The 25,555-nt window shown below is 31.9% G+C and overlaps 1 protein-coding gene across 1 annotated transcript in view; it reads right to left on the bottom strand.

Moving 5' to 3' along the window:
• Nucleotides 1-1,089: 1,089 nt before the first annotated feature.
• The window catches only part of LOC127706721 (MAM and LDL-receptor class A domain-containing protein 1-like), a 43,445-nt gene continuing 18,979 nt past the window's right edge, over nt 1,090-25,555 (bottom strand). Inside the window, exons 9-24 of the mRNA XM_052211379.1 lie at nt 24,959-25,150; nt 22,639-22,765; nt 19,219-19,338; nt 18,826-18,935; nt 16,846-16,964; nt 14,340-14,494; nt 14,041-14,154; nt 13,136-13,230; nt 11,983-12,115; nt 9,051-9,232; nt 7,731-7,815; nt 6,093-6,611; nt 5,039-5,130; nt 2,778-2,907; nt 2,356-2,534; nt 1,090-1,813 (exon numbers count right to left, since the gene is read on the bottom strand). Coding sequence (XP_052067339.1) covers nt 1,727-1,813; nt 2,356-2,534; nt 2,778-2,907; nt 5,039-5,130; nt 6,093-6,611; nt 7,731-7,815; nt 9,051-9,232; nt 11,983-12,115; nt 13,136-13,230; nt 14,041-14,154; nt 14,340-14,494; nt 16,846-16,964; nt 18,826-18,935; nt 19,219-19,338; nt 22,639-22,765; nt 24,959-25,150 — 2,439 coding nt within the window. The 3' untranslated portion in view covers nt 1,090-1,726. The remainder of the gene's footprint in view (nt 1,814-2,355; nt 2,535-2,777; nt 2,908-5,038; nt 5,131-6,092; nt 6,612-7,730; nt 7,816-9,050; nt 9,233-11,982; nt 12,116-13,135; nt 13,231-14,040; nt 14,155-14,339; nt 14,495-16,845; nt 16,965-18,825; nt 18,936-19,218; nt 19,339-22,638; nt 22,766-24,958; nt 25,151-25,555) is intronic.

Here is a 25,555-nt window from a genome sequence, read left to right as displayed (position 1 = left end):
GTTTAAAATGTTGCGGGTGTATAATATAAACACAATAAGCTGTCGTTATTCGTAAGGTTATGTTGGCATTGTAAGAATAGTTATGAAATAACCGAAAAATTTGATTTGAATTTTTTGCACTGCTACTGCTACTACATGTAACTAATTAATGCAACTGACTGAATAAGCCTGACAAAGATTGAAAATTAACACGTGCACCAAGTTCATGAGACGGTTAAGAAAACATTGCCGTCTCGACCACAGACATCATAAATCTAGTAATAAAATGTGTATCATCCACCTAAATAAATAATGGATTTTGACAGAAGCCGAGTCGGACAGAACATGAAACACTAATATAAACATCAATTAAAAATTTCTAATTGTGTTTTGTGTACTATTGTTTGTCTGTTGTTCTTCTGTATTTTTTAGCCATGGCGTTGTCAGTTTATTTTCGACTTATCAGATTGAATGTCCCTTTGGTCGCCTCTCTTTCATAAGGATAAAGTTTTGATATTCAATAAGACGTTATTTATACTAACGCTGAACCCTATGTTTGATTACGGTAAGGTTTTATTTAGACCTTTTTTAAACTCATTATCTCGAGTGAACCTGATGAAGGTAACGTGTATTCGGGAAACAATTGTTGAGTGCACAGAAACGGGAACTGTGCGTTTGAAGCAATTTTTAATTAATCATCAACTCCAAGTGTGGTTGCATTTGGCTTATACTATGTTAATTCTTTCAAATTACAGATTGATTAACAATAGTAAAAATAATGACCTTTAGAAAAAGTTTCTTTCATTATAAGTCAGAACAGATAAAAAGGACAATTCGTTAAAGATTTGAATAACATAAAAACTAATTGTTAACATTGAATTGACATTCACTGGACAAGAAGTTTTGTTTCTTTACAAACCCTTTGCGAAATGTCCGAGAGAATTGTATCAAACCTTTGCAACCGGATTATTATTGTAAAATATATAACAGAATTATGAAATTCAGTTGGGCTTACGTTCTTATGAAAGTCAAGCGGCTGTAGTACTAATGTCTTTTTGCGAGGGAATACAACTTATCCGTATGAATGAAACTATAATAATAAAATAAAAATGATACAAAAGATATTTATTTAAAAAAAAAAGATATAAAAGTTAAGTAAAGACATAACATAGCAGATTTCAAGGGTATATGTCAGGGTATAACACTAGAATCAATGCACACGCTGCAGTTGTATTATATAGCAATAAGCAGAATTTGACTTGAAACATGGATAAAATGAAATTAAAAATAAGGAAGACACATTATTGTTATTATAATCATTAATCGTTGGGAGTAAGTATGAATTCTATAAAGGCACTTCTTGATTTTAATCTTTATCTACATTCCACCAATTTATTGGGGTACTTTTTTTCATAATTTCTATCATACTGTTTATAAAAGGAATGTCCTTTAATAATTTTTGTTTTAAAACCAGTGACATATTTTGATAGATAAATCTGAAGTGTGAATACTTTTTATTTAAATTGGTGACATTTTGACTGTTTTATATGCCTCCCCAATGCCTTTACCTTCCAATCAGACGCATCTATATAAAAAAAAATTGCTAAAAATAAATATTGAAAATTAATTTAAAAAAAGACTGCACAATTGACTATCTTTGACATCCCCCCTGAAGTTATAAATTAAAGTATCGAAGTCTAAAAGGATGGTTTTAACTACATTACAAGCAATTGTTTCTATTCAACGGCTAACATGGATTGTTCGTGAGCGTTATTTCATCAATTGCGATGTCACCTTTGTTCTTCGTTCCTCCTTTTGATGCTTCTAATTCAATCTGAAAATAACAATATGCCAAATAGTATTAGCTATTACTTTTGTTTTTAGCATCTCGGAGGAAATGCAGATAGTATAGCATTTAAGTAGGTTTTGTAAAATTCGAGGTAAATCGGTCACATAAAATAAAACACAACTGACAGTGCGATACAAAAATAATCATAAACATCCAAAAGAACAATTCACTTTTTAACAGGTCTAATGCGACTTCCAGATTAACAAAATTTTAGGAAAGTAATTTTGCATTCTTGTCAATTTGGTACTGTTTTTTCGCAAAAAAAGTTTAATCAGAACCAAAACATTTAAAATTCGAAGAAGCTGGATGGCTTAAAAAAAGGTTGAGTAAGATAAATATCTCAGTATAAGTTTAACAATAAAAAAAAATATTTATCCAACAATATTAATATTTGGCTATTTTTCAAAACAAAACTTGCATTTTGGACGACGTGCATCAAAGGAGAAATAAATGCAGGTATTCATTATTGTAAATCACATGCTAGTGTTTACTGGGCACAGAATAATAAAAATTAATAAGATACATACAACAAGGTTGGAGTGGTAAGGAATGTCCACACTGGCAAGGGACCATTGGTCTCCTTTATTGCCAGACATCTCCCAATTTACAGACCAAGATTCTGTGTCTCTCTCCTGTGTATACACGGAAAGTGATCCAATATGACGTCCATACATGTGATAGTAAAATCGTAGACAAAATGTAGAAGCTGCAATCAACAAAATTAAGTAACAATTTACAGATATATTTCATTAAGTTTATACTATTATCAAATTAATGGATACATTAAAAATAAATGTTTTCAATGTGAACTGAACAGTTTTTGATTTAAGATAAAAACAAACATTACTGCTTTGACTAAAATGTTGCAAGGGTTTGGAAAAAGTGTACTGAAACACTGAGATATTCAGATATGATTAATGACAAACTATTTTATTGTGAAATTACTTACCGGGAAGTACTGTATTAATAGAGGACAAGACTGCCAAATCATTGATTTGTTTTCTAGATACTTCAATATAAGCATATTGGCTCCCAGAATATGCATTAGTAGGGCCTGTGTTTCTGTTCTTTGTTGGACCCTGTATTTTAAAAAGAACATTTGTTGCTAACGTATTAAGGTTTCTATATTTTATATAATGTATTTGTATGTATACAATGAGATTTCAGGTCTATGTAAAAACAAAGGACGGACAACATCATAACAACACAAAAACATCAAAAGACATCTTAAGGTCGTACGGTGACCCATAGAAGTGTTAACTTCTATGTAATGTGGTCTCTTGTGGAGAGTTGTTTCATTGGCAATTATACCACATCTTAATTTAATATTTTAAATCAATATAGCATTCAACTTTGTTTTTAATGAATGCAGAACATATCTTCGAGTGAAGGATATAACTGAAAAGTCAACCTTTGCTACGCTGTCTGTCGGAAAAAAAACATATTTGATTACAATCGTTATCATTCCTTCAATATATTTTGTTTTAGATGACAATATATAACGTCATTTGTGTGTTTGTTTGCCATAAATTCTAAGTCAGTACGTTGAACAAAGGCACACATATTTAAATGGGGACAATTACCATATCGAGGTTAGGATAAATGTGATAAATAATAAAAGTTCATTTATTTCTGTATGCAGGATTGAATATGGAAGTATACAGACCGTTGTTTGGAAAATGTCAAACAGATACACATTGTCAGTTCAAGGATATAGGGATCCAGTTTGCCATTAAAAAATCAAAATGACGCCAAAAATCAGAAAACTAGAAAAACTCCTCAAAGATACTGGATTAAAATTTTGTACGCCATTGTCTACATTAGACCCATTAGTAGGGCTCGAATCGAATGACATCAGAAGGCAGACAAAATCAAATACAAAGTTGAAGAGCACAAAAAACAGAAAATTCTGAAAAGTTATGTTTCATACGACTAAGTTCATATATGCCCGGGGTAGAAAACCCTTAGTGTTTTGAATAACTACACTTTTATTACTTGTCTTTTCGTCGTTTTTCGTGTTGCTATGGCATTGTAACTTAAAATTCACGTATGAGTTTGATTATGCCTTCGGTATCTGTTTCTTCTCTTTTAAAAACAGTACATGTACAAAGTGAAAATATAAAGGATTGTTTTGTATATATAAAAATGCTGACTACTGGACTGGTAAAACCATCGACGAAGAAACGTCTACCAGCAGTATCAACCCAATGGTTTACTAAAGCTCATCCAAGATACCAATCTTTTAATTCGGTTCGCTAGACGGTCGTTTTGTCTTTAGATTCATCTGAGGCTCTCAAATAAGTTGTAAAGACAGATAAAAAAAACGATCTTGGAGAGCCATATAAACGAAATTCCGAAAATTTATGCCAAATACGACCAAGATAATCTATGTCTGGGGGTTTCTGGATATGGACTGTATATGAATCAAACTTACTGACAAGAAAGATATTTTAACTCATACCTTTAGTAAATTTGCTGTTGGTTAAAATTTGTCAGCTGGACGAAATAATTCGAGGTTTTGTTTCTATTTCTTTTAGTTAAAACATATTTTATTATTCAAAATGACAAATGGATCAGACACAAGTTTTACAACTTAGTAACGTCTTCTTTAATATTTTTTATTCATTTTAAAGATGTGTCTACTGGTATCAGTTAAAAATTCACAAAAGAACAGTGTAATATTTTTATAGACAAAAAAACCTGTGAATACAAATAAATGATCAGAAGTAATTAGTGTGAATTGTTACAAAATATGTTTAACCTAATCAGAAATCAAATAATTAATGATTAATTATCCTTCTCTTTCGTTGAAGTTTTCATCACTTCATTCAAGATCACATCTAGTGTGAAACTCAAAATAGTGTACGTATCACATTAATTGTTTGTATATCTTTGGAAAAAATTAGAAAAAAGCTAAGCACAAAATCTGGTTAAAAACTGTACTGATTATCTGATATTTTGAAAGAAATTTAAAAAAAACGTTGATCACATGTTCATCATTTTTTTATTAGTTTTATTCCAGAGACAAAGGCAGACGTGCATCTTATCTCTTGGAACACAAGGGTCAATACTTCATGTGTATCTCATTTGGTTAGTATTTCGAATGGGGGTCATAATCATTTGTTTAGATTTGAAAGAAAATAGCTTAATTTTATATGGAACCTTATATACTCCTACATAATATTAGTTCATATTATGAATAATACTTACTGAATGACCTAGAGTCCAGTCAAAGTTGTCGCCTAGAATATTTTGGAAAATACACACTTGTCCTTGTTCAAAACCACAGTTATAGGACAAACCTATAAAAAAATCATATTGAAACATACAAATATTTTTATTTACAAAGGTTTAAAACCATCATTCAAATGAATCCTTAATTGATTCACTCATAAAAATTATGATCACCTATATTTAACGACTATATACTTATTTCCATGTAAACAAATGGTAAACTGAGTATATAAATTCGTAGTAAGAGACATTTTTGAAACGAAGACCATTCAAAAAAGAAGAAAATAATTTATGAATGCTGCCTTAGCTACGGCATTATAATCATTTTGCATACTGGTATTCAACAAGTCAGAATGAAAGATGTGCAATTAAAATGCAACTTGAGTATAAGAACTTACATAATGTAGCCTAGATATACGTCAACGAGATACAAATCTACATGAACGCAAAAGAGGTTTCATAACGAGTGAGAGTTGGATACCGCTTAAATAAGTAGATATGGTATGATTGTCAATGAGACAACTCTCTCTTTCAGAGATCAGATGACGTAAAAATATACAATTAGTGGTCACCTTACGGCCTTCAATAATGAGCAAAACCAATACCGCATAGTAAGTTATAAATGGCCCCGATATGACAAATGTAAAACAATTCAAACGAGTTAATGTATGGCCTGCTTTATGTACACAACAATAAACGAAAAGCAAATATAATATACAGCAACAAACGACATCCATTGAGTTACAGACTCTTGACATGGGACAGGTACATACAGAATGAAGCTAGGTTATACATGTTTAATGGCGTCAAAGCCCCATCCCTTAACCATGAACAATGGTGGAACAGTACAACATAAGCCCAAACTTTAAAACTCAGTTGAAAAGGGCTTAACTCATCAAATCGATATGCATTTTTGTTTAATAATCTGGCTGCAGCGGTATTGCCACCTTTGGCACAATTGTACATTTACTAAAGATATATGAGGCGGAATTTAAACAAATACAGTTTGCAATCGTATTTATAAGCTTACTTGTCGAAGTAGTCGTCGTTGTTGGAGATGTTGTTGTAGTGGTTGGAATTGTTGTTGCAGTAGTTGGAATTGTTGTTGTAGTAGTTGGAATTGTTGTTGTAGTAGTTGGAATTGTTGTTGTAGTAGTTGGAGTTGTTGTAGTAGTTGGAGATGTTGTTGTAGTAGTTGGAATTGTTGTTGTAGTAGTTGGAATTGTTGTTGTAGTAGTTGAAGTTGTTGTAGTAGTTGGAGATGTTGTTGTAGAAGTTGGAGTTGTTGTAGTAGGAGTTGTTGTTGTAGTAGTTGGAATTGTTGTTGTAGAAGTTGGAATTGTTGTTGTAGTAGTTGGAGATGTTGTTGTAGTAGTTGGAATTGTTGTTGTAGTAGTTGGAATTGTTGTTGTAGTAGTTGAAGTTGTTGTAGTAGTTGGAGATGTTGTTGTAGAAGTTGGAGTTGTTGTAGTAGGAGTTGTTGTTGTAGTAGTTGGAGTTGTTGTCGTCGTTGTTGTAGTGGTAGTTGTAGTAGGTACAAGAGGACTTCCTGCAAATCATGTATACACAGGTTTATTTCAATTTAATACAAGGGAAAGTGTACATGCGAAGTTGAATTCCATATAAATAGCTCTTTAAATTGAATTACTTTTTCGAAATTTAAATGAATAAAATAATTTTGAATCTTTATTAAGGCCAACATTTTTTACTATATGTAACGACATTAAAAAATAATTTATGAAAAAATAATCGGTATATATAAAGTGGAAATATCCTACGCCATTGGCACCTTAATAATTGTAAATAAAGGAACGCAAATATGACAAACGTTCATAGAATAAAGCTTTTATCAATATTTAGTTCATATCTCGATACCAAAAATAAAGTTACCACTCACTATGTCAAATCTGATTATTATATAGAATGCTAGACGCACGTTAACATAGGCAAAGCGCACCTTAAATACATTTTGTTTTGCTTGTTTTATTAGTCTTTGGAAACGTAGCTCCTAATGTATATATTAACTTTTGACCACCTCAACTAAAGGCTTAGCTCACTCCTTTTAATCAATTTTTAGTTATTTACTTTGTTATTTTAAGAAATAGCTAACGATACAAACTAAATGACTACAGCCTCCATCTTCTTAATTCATACGTGAAATATGTGTTTTGTTGTGATAATTTTCTTATAGTCTTTCCTTGTAATAACATAAACGGTACCAATTTTTCGGCACCAGATGCGCATTTCGACAATCAATGTCTCTTCAGTGATGCTCGAGGCCAAAATATTTGAAAATCCAAAGCTAATTAAAAATATGAAGAGCTATAAACAAAAAAGGACCAAAAAGTTTAGCCAAAGCCGGGCAAGGAATCAGAGCTTTGCATGAGGGAGATACATTCCTTAATTTTAGATAATTTCCAAAATTTTGTAACAGCAAATTTTAATAACATAAAATCCGTATTTTCATGCCAGTACCAAAGTACTGGCTACTGGGCTGGTGATACCCTCGGGGACTATCAGTCCACCAACAGAGGCATCGACCCAGTGGTAGTAATAACATAAACGGTACCAACTTGTAAGAAGTGTTAATAAACTTTTTTTTCAACATTTGTTTTCAACATTTACTTATCGCAGTAGATTTTCACTTTCTTATTCATGCCATACTAACCACAGGTGCCGGGAATCAACCAAATGTCATCAACAGCCATATCAGACATAAAGACAGTATTTCCAGTCATTGATTCAAATGTAATCTAAAGAAACAATAGACACAATTCTGTTATATGTACAAAATGACACACACAACAATATGAAAGATAGATATATGCCTGATAACTTAATATTAATGATACGAATAATCTTATACGTTTAATTGCAATACTGAAAATAATGAAACAAATAAAGTAACTACACAATAAATCAACAGATGAAAAATAGAATTACAAACTAGATCACATGCTAACATAAGGAAATTTCAATTTAAATCAAATCTGATGTGTATTTAAATATAAAAATAAGAAGATGTTGTATGATTGCAATTGCCAATGAGACAACTCTCCACCAGGGAACAAATGACATAGAAGTTTATAACTATGAGTCACCATACATTGTACGGCCTTCAACAATGCGCATTACCCATACCTCATAGTCAGTCAGCATGAGTCGATATAAGGTCAACATACTACATACATACAAGCTGTAGGGAGCTTTGTAATCGACTATTTATGTTCTACTCTGCCAAAACTGGCCCAAAATTCCCTCCAGCAAATCGTTATTTGAAATTCATGTTTAGAAGGGATTCCAATAGTCAACCCGTTATGGTTTTCACTAATGTCATGTTTTATGTATCGTGTGTCTGTTGGAACAATCCCCTAGACATTTTCAAGTTACATCATATAAGGACATGTGATTCGTCAAAATCCAACTAATAGGACTATGTAATAATATACTAATGGGGTGAATCTGCAAATGTCTGCATTGCTATTAAATCTCGTTATACAGAACGCAATACTTTGTAATTTATTTTATTCTATATGCTTTATTAAACGTGGATTAAATAACACGACGACATGTCTGTCTTCGTTATTTTCTGGTAAACAATTCATCAATGCGCTTTGTAGGACAGTGTTTTGTTGTGCTCTGTTCAATATTTTTGTATATTCCTGTAATCCTTTTTATGTATTTACCATACATTTTTCTCGGTGCAATTTTTTGTTTACAGACAATTCACAATAAACGCTGTATTGTAACTGGTATGTAAAATTTCGATTTCCAGGTACTGCATGCTTTGGTCCAGTCTTTGAATAATAATTGTATCTGATGATGGTTCATGTACAAAAGCAACGAATAGAGAATCGAACATTTTCATGCTCCATAACATTACTGTAACAAGTTTTCAAAATCTTGCATGAGGTGATTAAATATACTTCTCATTTCGGACAAAAACTGTTCCCACAGAAGAAACTAAGTAAGCTAAGTTTTTACTAACCTGCAAATTATCTACAGCAGGTATATCTATCTCTGCCTGCCTCCAGACGTTGCCTTGATTGCCAGATTTTGAGAACAGTAAATTTGATCCACTATCGTCTGTCATGGAAACATTTAATGTCCCCATTTCTATAGCAGTATAACTGTACATATGATACCAGAAAGACAAACATCTCTCAACCTCTGCAAAATAAAAACTCAAAGGTCAAACAATCAGAATAGTTTCTTGACTTTAAAGATTCTTACAAAAATCGCCAAACACTCCAAAAGTATATTGGTCTTTAAAATAGAAACATATACCTCAAAAGGAAAATTATTGACCAAAGTTGTTTGAAGTATGGTTTGTATTCACTAATATAATTCCTGAGATCACGCCCGGTTTTTGGTGGGGTTGGTGTAGCTCAGCCTTTAGTTTCTATGCTGTGTTTGGTATACATTCTTTTTGTCTTTTTGTCTTTTTTGTTTTTTGTCATGGCGTTGTCAGTTTATTTTTGACTTATGAGTTTGTATCTTTTGCCTCACTTTCACAGACATAAAACACAACTGACTAAAAATATCAAACAAACATACAATTTAATCATGAAATAACATCTCTAAAAACATGGCATTATTTTGATTTATTTTCGATGGTGGACAATATTTAAGGACTTTTCAGAACGTGTATAATCTCTCGGACTTGCACAATATTGAGTTTCCCTGTAAAACATGGTCACAGGGGTCATATGTAAACTAAGACGGTTTATAGTATCATGCTGATACAGATTTTCTATATTGACGTCTAATGCAACTGACGTATAATGTAACAATCAATATATACTGGATTTTTATATGTAAAAGAAATAAAAGGTTGTTCTATGTTATTCAAAGATGGAGCTTTTATCTTGAACGGTGGAGTCATTTCATGTACTAGTTATAGTCATAAAATCAATGCCTCTGTTTTAGTATTTTATTTCAAGAAAATTTCTCTTCATTATCTGCAGGTTTAGCAATAGAAGGAAACAGACTATGGTGACAAAAAAGGCTGTAATGATACGCCTACACTCTAAAAATTGATATAAAATCATGTTATATACTTACGGGTATTTCACCTAGTTTACATTATAATTGATGTCTATCATTATTTTTAATAGAGATAAGTTGACATTAATGTATGTTCAAATTGTATAATGGTGCACGAATATAACATTCGTTTCCTTTTCCTGTTCTGGTAATTCAAGATATAATTTGGTTGAAATGCACTAGAAATAAAACATTAAGAGGAGCCTACTCCGTAATTTACTATCATTCTAACCAAAAGGTATCTAGAGATTTCTCGAATTACCCGACACGTAGAAACAAAAGTCCTACCATTTCTAACTCAGGACGAGGGTAACTTCAAAATAGGATGGTTAGGTGGTGGGGTATTTTCGGCCATGATTTGAATTTTGAAATTTTTCTAAATTGCCTGATTCATACAAAGACTGGCACTTAAAACTTCCCGTCCTCTGTGTCCTACATATTGATTTCCACATTATCTTTAGGTTTACATCATGTTACCTGGCAAAATAGGTTTTTAGCTGCAAGTAATGTCAAAGAAAAAAGAGAGTGATGCATTGATATCATTATTGATTGTAAATTTGCAAAAATGGAGACATGAATTAGGATCCCAATTACGGAATGAGTAAACAATGCAATCGAGTATCTTAAATAAAACTGTCATAATATGTACATTTCGACATGTTTCGACCAGATTAAAGCAACATGGTCATTTATCAGTAACATCAACATGATTTTAATGGCTTGAATAAGTTCACTTTTTTGGAATTTCAGGGGTTAAATAGTGATTTTTATCATACTCGATCTCCTTTTTCACACAAGAAAAACTTCTCGAAATATATATAAGTACGTGTACGTCTTAACAAGTGACAACTCTACGACATATCCATCCATTGGATCACCAATGAAGGTTATACAAGGTTGAAAACACATATTATATTCATAATTACTATAAATATCAGCACAACAATGTTAAATCTGCAAATTTGCGGAGGCAAATAATTTTCTTCCCTCGCCGGGATTCGAACTCATGCTATTGTGATATCGTGACTACACCGCCCGCACTGTGTCCAGCGCTCTAGACAACTCGGCCACCTAGACTGAACTAAAAACTCAGCTTTCGGTTGCCTAGTGTTACCTTTCCTCGTTAATAGAATCTAGAGTTGTAACACAGTACATGACATATTAGGCATGAAGATGGAATTGATTGATATATATATCAAAATGGCATTCAAGTATGTTCAACTTCACATAATGAATCACAATCCTTGAAAATATGACAGGTGCTAGACAGAAGATGTTACATATGGCTAAAATAGTCAAAGTTTCATCTAGTACAAAAATAATACAAAATTTCGTTTAATAGGGTCAACTACATCCGACGACAAACAATCTCGATATATTGGAAGCATTCAGACACATGGTATTATATTGTGTCATTATGTAACAAGAGAACAAAAAATGTCAAAGGTTAATAACCTGCACAAAAAGCCATATCGTCATGACTTCATTACAGCATGATGTTGTAGTATAGTAGACTGATTGTAATATCAAACAGGTATTAAAGCTTTTAGGTAAACACAATCCAAATTAGAACCCTTCACAAGGTAAAATTGTGTTACAATAGGCCAAAAAAGGTCAAAGTCCCATAACTAAATACAATTGTGAAATCTAAATGGTCAACTCTATATTACTACAAACAAACCTCAGAAGATTACCGTTAACAGGGTATCATTTTGTTGTTATAGGCGAAATTAACAATGGATAGATGTGCAGCTAGGCTTTACTTTCAAACGCCCTAGCTAAACTGTAATCTTACTGAGAATCACGAAGACTTTTATGTAATTAAAGTACGAACTTTATTAGAAGGAATGCATCTGTTGAGACAGTATACTCACTTGGTAAAACCATATTCGTAAACATAATAGCCGTATCGCCAAATGTTCGTTTATTATAAGTCCTTGTATATAAATATGTATTTCCTTCTTTAGCAGCTTTTGGGCCAGTATAATCATTATATGGTGCCGCTTCCTGAATGAAGTGAGACATTTGTTCAATAAATGTGTCATATTTATGTTTTTAAAATAAATAAGAAAATTTTATTTATCGTAGGTGCCTTACACATTAAATTAAACAAATAAAAAACGTTGTTTCTTTAAGATTAAAATGAATCAATAGTTGTTTTAGTCATTCATAAAGAGAAAAGTTGCATTAATAGACTTTGGATATTTTCTTTTATCTATTTCTTGTATGTACTTGTATGTTCTTTATATTCGTATATTCACAACAACAACAAAAAAAACATTTCAGTAATGCTTCACATTTTAAACAAATTGATCGATAGTAATTCTAAACTAAGTCACAATCATTTCACAACATCGTACATGTTTGCTTCATAAAAAAAACTGAAAAGTTTATGATTCGCAACGGTCAACAAAATTGTGATGGCAATCAGTGAACATGTGAAGTGATATTTTTTACTCATTCATAACCATTTGGAGCGGTTTTTGATATAGGAGTATACCTCTATCCATGAAATTAACATAATGAGAATATGAATTGTGTTAGATAATGAAACGCTATAGGCTTGAACAGATGGTAGTATGCTAATCAAGAATAAGAAGTTGACAAAAGGATAACTGTCATGGATGCTGGTTTTGATTTGTCCATTAGAGATATTCATAAAATATCTATATATAATCATATCGTTTGTCTCTTTAGTAATCTTAACTTTGAGCTCAACGAGATATATGTATACACTGAGATTTAAGTATCCATTGCACAGGGTTTATCGAGTGATAGGCCATCATTAACATATATAAAATGAATCTAAGGATTACGATAGAGTCTTAAAGTACGCATTTAAGAAAATGTTATATAAATTCTGTTCTATTTCAGTTCAAATCGACAAGCAAGGGTGCATATAAGTATGCGTTAGAAAACCGACTGTCATTTTGAATATTGCTTTTCGGAAAAAAATCGTTTTGAAAATTTTATGATCTTTTAAGTGCACGGCAAAATTCTAGGGAAAAAAATATTCAGTATACTCACAGAACGAGTTTCCCAATCAAAGATATCACTATTTTCTTCTTGAACTAACATACAAAATTCACCAACCTCTGACGTACAACCAAAAGCTGAATACTCTGTTTAATTGAAGTTTAACGATATTTTAATTTGATTGTAACAAATTGATATCAATGTTTTAAAACTGGTGTAATTGGTATAAAACATAGTCATATTAGCTAAACAATTTCGTGATAGGTACTCAATTTAACAAAAAATGCTTAAATATAACTGACTAGTTCTAGGACATTTATTAATGATGGTATTATTGCATCTACGTACTATGATGACGAAAATGTTTGTTTTTTATTGAGGCCTATACTTCATAATATGTCAAAAGCTTAAAACTAAAACATGAAGATATGCATCGAAACCTTCTGCAACACTTACAAATTTGTCTTAGTCCAAATTTGTAGAAAATATTTTAAAGAAGGAAATGCAAATATATAGGCTTTTAAATGTGGTTATAAGAATTTCGTAAGAATCTGTAAAAACAATTGTAGAAGCATTAAACACTATCTATAAATCAAATAGTAAATAGAAAACAACTGTTTTTTGTAGTTCGAATTTGTATTATTTTTAATCATGTATATATCGTTTTTAAACAATTGACATACATGTACATTTTTTTGGCAAAAGTTTGGCCTCTCTGGCACTACTTGTTTTATTTTGACTTATTTTATACTGCATCCATCACAAGAGGTGCTCTTGGTAAAAGAAGTCACTAATTTGTAAAAATAACCATCATGTGGTGAGTTATCAAACATGTGATTTATTCTCATTTAAGGCATACGAAACTTTTTATATCATAAGAAACTGGTGGGTTAACCTGAACAGCAGGGATAAACTATAATTTTTAAATCTGTTTTCTCTTCTTGTTTTTGTCATACCTGAGGGTACATCACAGTTGGTTCCAGAAAATCCCTGGTCGCATGTACAGGTGTAGCTGTCTGTGTTTAATGGACTTTCGCATTGGCCAAACTTACACGGATAATCAACACAACCTGAAAACATTAATGATTTACATAAGATGTACTCATACTGTGTTTCAAAGTTTTGAAACGCAAAAAAGCGGTTAAATTTAGATACAAGTAAGAAAACACCTTTTTTGAAAACTGAAATCGTCTGCACAACGCAACTTAATGATAAAGTTATAACATGATATTTCACTTCCTTAGTTTTTACCAACCTGTTCCGATGGACTCAAGGGTCATACTAAACCCTCTAGATGCTGCCTGATCACTTCCTACATCGCTGTCAAATATTATGATCATTGTGTTCATTTCTTCGTCTACTGTTGTATCCCAAATCTCATTGTCCTCAATGTCTGTACTACCGCATCTCCTACAATACAATGTACACATCAACAAAGTATGTTTGACCTTTCCAGTTCTTCATACTGTCCACCTACCTTACAGAACCTTAGGTTAGGAAAGTGTGGTTTAGAGAACGAGTTGAGGAGTCCAAAGTACATAGAAATTCATGAATGTTCATTCCCATATTAGATTTAGTCGTTTTTTATGGCTCCGTCGGCATCAGTTTTAATATGTTTATTTTCCAATAACAGAAGGATAAAACTAAAGTTATCAATCATCGTCTTCAATAATATATAAGAGGGTGGACAGGGGTCCCTGATTCCCACTTCCCTACCCCCCCCCCCCCCCTTTCTAAACTCCCACTTCCCTTCCCTTACTCCAAGGCAAAAATCGTTCAAAACATTTTCCCTATTTGTAATCCCCCTCCTCCCGCGGTTTCCTCCCCTGAATCCTGCTACCCGCCCCTAATTCCCATGTTCTCTTTCCCGTGCCCACCCCCTCATATATACCAAAGATGAATAAATGAACTACAGAATAATAAGATCATACATTATACTGAATTCTAACATGACGTTCTTCAAACGCTTTGAGTACACACCCGTGGTAAAATATGAATATATTGTTTGGGCTATTCCGATCGTACTCCCGCGTCATATGCTTTTTTATGAATGAGCTACCCGACGTCATAGAACGATGACGTAAGAATATAAGCATTTTACGGGAAATTACACGCTTGTGAAACCGAAAAACATCACAACAAGGAAACTTAAACAAACGATGCTAAAATGTGTTATATAAGCCATTTTTTCAAACCTATCTAAATATGTCATTGTAAATAGTTTAAGCATGCCATTTATTCAGTTTGCTCCGTTCTTTTACGTCAATTTGATAGTGCGTTTATTTATGGGAACGGCAAATAATGCCTTCTCCTAGAGCGCTTCGATCCAAAAGAATTGCCGTATTTGTCCTATTAGAATCGAAATAATTCATGGGGACTTGAATATATCGTGATTTTACCACGGGTTGTCCCTTTATGCCGATATTTTACCCCTCGCTATCGCTCAGGGTAAAATATTTGTCATAACGGGCCAACCCGTGGTAAAATCACGATATATTCAAGCCCCCATGAATTATTTCTTAAATATACACAATAAGTAATGACATGAAATACTGTCTAATATAATAATGTTAAGAGTTTGTGCTGACAAATGAAAGAATCACGATGTTTTAATATTTCTAGCTACACCGAAAATAAAAACCAAAGATGGAGTATCCTTATCAAATATCGGGATCAAACACAGATTAAATGGTGTATATTGTGTACAAGATAAAAAAAAATCCATAGATTTGTGATAAATATTTAGAAATATAATTATTCTATCAGTTAGTGTTACACTAAGTTAAGTGTTATTTTGTGTTTGATTTACAACAAAGTGACGTGTCATTTCCATTGAATCCAATGGACAAGAATTACATTGATTCATCTATTACTGTCAGTCAGACGCAAAGAATCTTTTTTATGTGGTTCTCTGATTTTGCAAATAAAACTTTAAAGCATCATCAGATGAAAATATCAACTGAATGATTTCAAAATTATCATAACATGAAAGTATTCTAGTTTTTTCCGAGATTAGAAAGTTAACTTATGAGTATTGATTAAATGAGTTAAAAAAATCTTTACAACTTTCAGTTCGTTTGTGATTCCAAAATCTTTTCTGTTAATCTGTAAGCATTACAAGCGTAATATATATTGAAGTAAGAGGAATTATCAAAATATTCAAATTCAAACTTAACCTCCATTTTATAACAAAATATTAGATTTGAAAATGATTTCGGGCGGTTTTATTTAAGTAAATCACACGGACACGACATTGTTTTCCAATCAATCAAAGATTTTATTTAAGTAAATCACACGGACCCGACATTGTTTTTCAATCAATCAATCAAAGATTTTATTTAAGTAAATCACGTGGACACAATATAGTTTTTCAATCAATTAAAGACTACAACTCTTGAACGATAAAAGTGACAATCGGCGTGCTGACTTCGATATTAGCGCGAGTAGGAGAAGCGACCTTGAGATCTACAAAAGGCTTTCATAAAAACCTGTTGGTCGAAATGGGATGAAAGCAAAAGAGAAAAACAATATGAAAAAACATATAATGCCAAATTTACACAATAATATGATCAAATGAATGCTTAGGTTATCTATGACTTACAGTGGTCCCATATTGCCAAGTAGGTGATAACGAATCTGTATAATATGATCAAATCAATACTTAGGTTATCTATGACTTACAGTGGTCCCATATTGCCAAGTAGGTGATAACGAATCTGTATAATATGATCAAATCAATACTTAGGTTATCTATGACTTACAGTGGTCCCATATTGCCAAGTAGGTGATAACGAATCTGTATCCAGTGATAACAAGCATTGTCGTTATTGCTTATTTCCATATCTGTAACAGTGGCTCTAATAATATTGTCTGGTACCCCCTGTCAAATTATTTATAACATTCAATTCATTGTCTAATATAATACAGCGACTATAAGATATAAGTAAATCAAATCACATACATTTAAATACAGATGAAGATTTATTCATCATTATTTAACCCTCTAAGACACCAAGTGTATGCTATTATCCATCAAATAAACCGAGATGACAAACTAAATAAAATTCAAAACATATCAGAATCTTTAAGTGCCAAGTTTTCCGACTAGGCAGGAACATAACAATGTACTGAAGCGCATGGGTTATTAAATATTCAAAGTTATATGTGATCTCATAGTTAATTATAAGAGTCAGTGTGTAATGAAAAAACATACTCTCGGCTGAAAAGGTATATCACCGCGTAAAAAGTAAATTGAAAGTATTACTTTAATTTTTTTCAAGGAAACAGTGTTGTCCATTTGACCAAATCCGTTCATAATCTGAAGAAATAAACCATCCCGGGAATGAAGCAGGAATAAAAAATAGTCAAAACTGAACCTAATATGTCAGAGATAAGAACAAATCCCCCCGTAAAAACTAGCTAAAAATAATTTCTGTACATTAATAAACAAATACTTTGATTTATTGACGCCCTATCTATTCATCATTGTGCAATTACACTCTATTGTTCCACCTTCTCCTTTTTAAAGATTTGTACGGAAACTTTTATAGATCAATAAAATATAATCTAAGTATGAGTACATTTTGTCATACAGAATACACATTAAACATATAGAAAGTAGAAATATGTGTGTTTCGAGTGTAAACAAAGGTTTCCAGACAAGCGACAATATTTAAGTTTCAATAATACTTGATATGAAAAGTTTTGAAATAAAAAAAAAATTCGTGTTCCTCAATATTATGGTTTCTGTGTAGTGTTTTGTAGACTTTTGTTGGTCTTTTTCTAATTTTTCATATAGCCATGGTGCTTGTTTGTCTTCTTCGACTTTATTCTACTAAGATTTATTATCCCTTTTTTTAAACAAAAACAGTAGTTGAAATATCATATATTTCAATAAAAAAAGTAAGAGAATATCCTATATTCCATAAACAAGTTTCTACACATGACAGAGTACGCGAATGCAGTACACATACTCAGCATGTTACACATCTGTATTTAAGATGTTATCAAATATAAATTTCGTTTAAGAAAAGGAGTTAACGAATGTACTGAGGTTCAAAGTATATCAACAAGAGATTCAATTGCCGTAAACATTATGGCATTGATAGTTATTGAGAAATATCTTCAAACAATCCTCATGACAACAATTTCCAATCAACTACCAATGACTTGGTAAACAATTTTGAATGAAAGTTGAAGGGTTGGACCAGGTTTTGTAGCGACCAAAACTTCCTAGTTGCATGGCAGTCATTTTATTTCCATATCCACAATTTGGAGTAGATGTCTCCAAAAAAGAAAACAAATAAAATTACAAAGAACAAAAGACAAATAAAACTTACAAACACAAAAAATACACAAGAAATGATAAAAATACATACAATTCATAAGTAATAAAATATTATTCCGACATTATTCGGATGTCAATTTACAGTTAACAATTTTCGTTCCATCAGACTCAGTGTGTTTTATCATTTCAAGAAGACTGATTTCTCTTCCCTACAAAATAAAATGATCCACCTTACACAATTAAAACGTAATTACGCTAATCATCAATTTAAGAAAACTGCTTGTTCAGCTGATTTCAAAGTTAACAATCCATATAGAAATGAGAAGATGTGGTATGATTGCCAATGAGAGAACTCTCCAGAAGATACCAAATGCTATAGAAGTTAACAACTATAGGTCACTGTAAGACCTTCAACAATGAGTAAAACCAATACCGCATAGTCAGCTTTACTTACTTTAATTAACCATGTACATTTTAAACCAAGACCATAATTGTTCGGATAGTTTGGTGATGTCAGGATTTTTGTCTCACCAGCTGCTAGGTCTATGGTACCTCCGCATGCATCTGGAATTAATACATATGGATTTATTAAATTTATGTGACACATGTTTGCTTTTTATTGGTTGCTCAATTCCATAACTTGTATTGATCATTATCCTATTCTTCATTGCAATCTGAAGCCCTTGACTCTGAAACACGACTGTCCTTTTGGTTTGTGCTTGTTTACATCTGTTATAAACTTTAATCGTCAGTTTTCCACTGCTCTTTTGATTCATTATAACATAATAAAAATCAGGGATTTTTTACATAATCATTACCAAATACATATTAACGATTGTGTACTTACCGGTGTTAATTGGCTGCTCACAAAAATCTCCTGATAATACGTCAGGACATTTACATGTACAGGTTTTATCAACAAATCCTCCATTCTGACAAGGAAGTGAAGGAAGTGTGGCACAGGAATCTGGAAACAGTATTTCATAGTGGAATAAGAAAAAATTTAATTATTTTAATTTTGTAATTATAAATGGAGAATGTGTGCATGTGCACATATGATGCGCTCGCTTGCATATAACGTTATAAATAGGCATAACTCTTTAAAAATGACGCCACTCAAATTCGAACTTGATCTGTATTTTGTAGTAATAAGCATTGTGTATAACTTTCATAAAATTTGGTTGAGGCAAAATAAAGTTAGAGAACGGAAACCAATTTTTGGACGAGAGGGTAACACTTAATGTCCTCTCCGGTGACGACGAGGGCATAAAAATAACCTAAGGTTATGTTTAATTGAAGTCTACATTAAATCCGTACTGCTTGTCGAATATTTGTAAATGCAAACTTCAACAACGATTGCAGTATAAATGGGATACGCTTCGGTCGAAACTGATTAATACAAATATAAGAAGATGTGGTATGATTGCCAAAGAGACAACTATCTACCATAGACCAACTAATGTTAATGTTGGCAACAGATTACTATACGTCACCGTAAATCCTTCAACAATAAGCAAAAACCATAACTCATAGTAAAAACAAAATTTCTTCAAAGATACCAGGCTTATAATTTTGTACGCCAGACGTGCGTTTCGTCTACAAAAGACTCATCAGTGACGTTCGAATCAAAAAGATAAAAGGCCAAATAAAGTACGAAGTTGTAACAATAGAATTTAGAATGCGTAGAAAACGATATAGTTCCTTTCATTTTTTACTTTATTTACATGATCAATGTAATAAAAAGATTAACTAATCCAATACAAGAGTTAAAATATCGAAAATGTTCAACTTGTTACCGAACAACACTTACAACTAACGAATGCGTTGAATATTTTTCCATGTTTGAATTCTTGTATTATTTATTCTTTATTTCATTGAAAACCGGGATTTCACAGTGAAAAAACTCATGATTTTAGATGTGAAATAAATCCGATATTTGAACTCTGACAATGAGTGTTGTCTAGATATTGTCAGTAACGTTGCAACAACACAATTGATAATACGTAGAAAAAAGATATAATCACCCCGAGCACTTAATTTAATAGTATAGACCTTTTCATAGACTATCAAATTTAGCAAATATTTACAACTCAAGAATTTTTTAATTGGTCTATTTATATGTAAGAGAATGATAATCCCTTTCTTCATGAATAAGTACGAGCGTTAGCGAGTACTTATCATGCTGAAAGGGATTATCATTCTCTTACAAACTAAGAATATTGTAAAGTGCTCAAGGCTCAAATGATCTCTTGATTGGTTTTATTCAAGAATTAGTGCAATGTTTATAATTGATGCATGACTTCCTTTTTCGGCATGTCATTTGTGGATAAGTTTTAGTGATGTGAGGACTTTCTTATCATTTGGGAAATATTTATTTTTTGAATGCGTTATAGATATTAGGTGACACAACAGTAGAAAGAAAAGGTAGGAATTGTGTGTTTCCTGATTGTGAGTATGAATGTAAATCATGTAATATTTTAGTGAGGAATTATCCTTTTTAATTTACAGTTTAAATCAATAAATACATTTGAGTTACAACTAAATTTTATTTCACAGCCAATAATTTGGTCCGGCTTTTTACATATCAAATACTGTTTCATTATGTCAGGGAAATGTTCAAAACCAATGCCCTTAAAAGTTTTTAATATGTTCAAAATAAAATTTCTGTTTTTTTTTTTTTGGAATACATGTATTGGAAATAACTATTCTCCCCAACCGGTGATCAAGTAATCAAAGTTTTGGAAAGCTAAAGATTTAGGTTATTTTTTATCTGAAAGATTTTTTTTTTATTTTTTTTTTTTTGCATTGCTTTGGTATTGTTTAATTTTATAGTAATTTGAAGTTATTAATATTTTCATAATAAAATTCACGGTACCAATTTTACTGCACCAGTAAACTTCAAATTGTTTTGAGATTTTTTGTTTGTTTCACAATTCAACTTTTAGTCAGTTTCAATCACTGTGTGATAAATCCTTTCAATCTGATAAATGTGCTTCGGGGCAGTTGTAACTCATTTATAGAAACTCTTTGTTTTGAACTGAAAATAGACCCAAATGATAGGCTAATCCCTTACTAAGAACATGATTTACATTCATTCTTCACAATTAAGAGGCATCCAATTCTACAATTTCATTGGTCGAGAGTACATATTCTAACGATAGTTTATATAGGCTGACTACTTGTATTACAGGTGTTTGTAAAATTGAGTTCATTAACTAATTTTAATGTTTTGTGAATTTACTCACTAGTATCATAGTAAAATATGTGATTTTAAAAAGCCCTTGACTCCAGAATGAAAAGATGGTAGCTGCTGGTGTAAATATGTATATTGATATAAAGCGATGTTTTACTGCGTGTTCTTCTTTACATGGTAAGTTGACAAAATAAATTTACCATAAGCAGGCATGTATAATTAAATTGCAGCATGTTTTGAAAACATTTTTTTTAATTTCACAGTAAAACAAAAGCTATAATAAATTTGAAACATATAGATATATATATATGTGCTCATAGATAGTCTATTGGATAGGCATTTTAAAAAAAGCAACTACCAATAGATCACATATTATAGGTTTAGTGGTTATTTTTATTTCAAATTAAACACTAAAAGACTTATCAGAATTTATATACATGTATATATAAACGTGGCACATTCCCTTCAGACATTATCACGGTTTTTCAATTCATGGTGAAATAGATCAATTTCCTTAAGAAAGTTAAAAACAAAATCACCATCAAGCTTAAGTTGCCTTAATTTTCCTTCACAAGGATTCATAGTACACAATTTGTGTGTGTACATAGTAATTGCATGGATGATAAATTACTACAATTATGAGAAAGCGCTGTACTCTAATCAAGTTTTTAAGGACCGTATTTGTTATCCTTTATCGGAATGAAAGAAACTTGCATGTGTCCAAGGATTTTAATAGCTAGCAAGATATTTAAAATCAATGTAAAAACTATTTACAATTTGATTTTAATTTGACACAGCATTTTATTCCAAAATAGCCAGTGGTAATTTTTGTTTTAATATCTTGATTACAATACAATGAAATATTATCCTTGTGGTCATTCATGCATAGTTACTTAGAACACGGAAAAAGTATGTACTATGAAAATTAGAAGGCAAATTAAAGAAATTTAAATGGACGAGAAGTTGTAAGTATGTGCTAACTAATCAAAGAATTCAGATATCAAAAAATGGTTCAACTCGTGACCGAACAACAATAATAATTAACACATGTGCATTCATGAATTTATAGTTTACCTGTACATGCATAAGCTGTTGTAATATCGGCCACATCATAGAACATTAAGCCTGTAGCACTGTCTGCCTGGAACTCTAGACGCCAGTCATGAAACTTTATTGTTTTTCCTCCATTGCTAGAGAAAACCTGTAAAAAAAGCAAATTGTTTAGAGTTCCAATGATAATAATGACACTTTGAAAAGGAAATAAATAAAGGTTGTTCGCGATGTATTGTCCTGATTCAGATCTTAAAGTAACAATTTTATTTTAATATTATGACATTTCATCTGATGTTTTCGTTACTTGACAAAGAAGAGATGTAAATTAAATACATTTGGTTCTTTTTCACCAATTTACTCATTTGCAAAGAGCTTTCCATCGCACTTCTACACCACACTTTGGTAGTAACGTTTCGTAAACACAAATGAGTGTTCACAATTATAAATATAATATGTAAAGTTAGGAAAGTGGAGTTCAAGTCTTGAATTAATATGATTACAATTACAGTGCAAAAACTGTAAGAAAAATACTGGTGCAAAATATTATATGATGTCTTATATCTTTCAAACATACACACAAATACGCACACACATGCATTTATCAAGGTTTACAATAAAAAAAATCAAACTGCTAAAAGATACTAGCTTTTCCATTAAGCATACTATCTTGGTGTAAATCAAATGCACTTAATCGGGTTAGCGCCCTCATGGGTGTATTTAATACACACAATATCTACTGTAGCTACGACTGCCACCAGTCAGCCGTATGTAGACGAAATGCACAACTGATGTAATAAATCATAACCCTGGATATATTTTGTGAGTTATTTTTTTTCTATCTATCTATCGAGCGATCGATTCATCGATCTGTCTGTTTGTCTGTTTGTCTGTTTGTCTGTCTTTATATATGTCTGTCTTAAGGTTGACCTGTGTACATATTTAGACATCTAATCAGGTATTATCGTATGTTTGGTTATTGTTTATTGACCACATTTATAAAGTAATATATACCCATGGGTTTCAATTATTTTTTTAAATTACATTATATCATCCTTTTAGAAACAACAAGTTAAAAGCTCCAACTGCTAACTGATGCTCCTCGAATTGAACATTTATTTCAAAGGTTCAAATTATTATGAACATTGTATGCATGGAGGGACAAATCAACATGTACTATAGTTGCTATTTTGTTGCATGAATAAATGTGTTATAATTCATAGTGGGATAGCATACCGAGACCAACATTCTAAAAGAATAGATTTTAGTGAACTTGACCTTTCACCTGTTGACCCCAAAATCAACATTGTATTCCCAATCCTATAGATCTTTTACCCGTATAAGTTGCATTCCCATCAAGCAAGGAAAACTCAAGCTATCATCTGGAAAATAGTTTTTCCAAGAGAAGTGATTTTTAGTAACTCTGACCTTAACCTTTGACCTATTGTCCCCCGAATTCATAGGCTTCTTCCCCTTCTCTATGTCATCCATCTGTGTACGTTCCATTTCAATCATGCAAGAGAACCTTAGTTACCATCTCAAAACCTTTTTTCCGATTTTTGTTCATTTCTTAATAGGCTTCTTTCCCTTTACTATATCTTTCACCTACACAAGTTTCATTCCAATCAAGAAAGGGATACCCAAGTTACCATACGGAAACCATTTTACATTTTTTCCCTTTTTTGTATCAGTAACATTGACCTTTAATCTATGAACTCCGAAACAAGAGGATTCTTTCCCTTTCGAGTGTTTCAAGTATTTCAACTACTGTACCATTAGCCTGTCATGCAACACGGGGGTTGTGAGTTCGAACCCCTTGCGTGGCAGGTGCGTTCGTCTCCAATCTAAATTGACTAGGATAGTTCTTTCCAGCTGAAGGTCAGTGGTTCTCGTGGCTCCGGCTTCCTTCACCATTAAAAATGGCCGCCATAAAATAGCTATTAGTGTTGAAATTAGCGTTAAAACACCAACAATCAATCAATCAATCAATCCCTATACCGTCCATCTGTAAAAGTGTCTTTCTAATCAAGCAAAGGGTACTCGAATTATATTTGCAAACCATTTGTTTCGGACACATGAAAGGACAGATGGACGAAAGGACAGACGGACGGACAAAGCGATTACTACATGCACCCGATTTTTTTAGCGGTCACCATACCAAAGATTATATAACTTTCGTTCCGGCTTCCCAAACAAATATCATATCAATAATATATATATATATATATATATATTTAATTCAAAAATTAATTAGTTTACAAATTCAGTAGACACATTTATTTCCAAATCAGTAAGATAAGCAGTCCTCTGTCTGTGAGAGATATTGCTGGTTAATTAAACTTACATATAACCCGTACATCATATTAGACGCTGCATCCAATGGATGATTGTTCATCGTTTGTTGTTTTTGGAAGTTACCTTCGCGACCACTCTGTATATTCTTTTCTATAATAGTCATGTAATTATCACGGTCTGATCGCGTCTGCTCATGCTGAGAGCCAATGGCATGCATCATTTCGTGAACGGCGGTTGCTTTCTAAAAATATAAGTATAAGAATGGTAGGTAAATCGTTTACCAACACAGTTGAAAAAATATGGTACATGCAAATATGTTACGCATTTAAAAAAATAAGTATAACTGTCAATTTGCCTGAATACACTCATCATAGATACCAGGGTTTAAATTTTATACGCTAGACGGTCAAATAAAGTACGAAGTTGAACAATGTATAACAAATCTTATATGTTGCGCAAACAATACCGTAATAACTAGTTTTATTAAATCAGTGTTTTTAGGTCACAACATTTACTTGAAGTTAAAAAACACGAAACCTAAAGATATTGTGAAAGATATATCGGTAATACAGCAACGCGTTGTCATTTGAATCAAAAAGTAATATTAATCTATCAAATAGCATCCGTCAGATGTTCATAATACATT

Source organism: Mytilus californianus, unplaced genomic scaffold (genome assembly GCF_021869535.1).
Source record: "Mytilus californianus isolate M0D057914Y unplaced genomic scaffold, xbMytCali1.0.p SCAF_6, whole genome shotgun sequence".
NCBI classification, from domain to species: Eukaryota; Metazoa; Mollusca; class Bivalvia; order Mytilida; family Mytilidae; genus Mytilus; species Mytilus californianus.
This window is presented reverse-complemented; position numbering and strand designations above follow the sequence as displayed.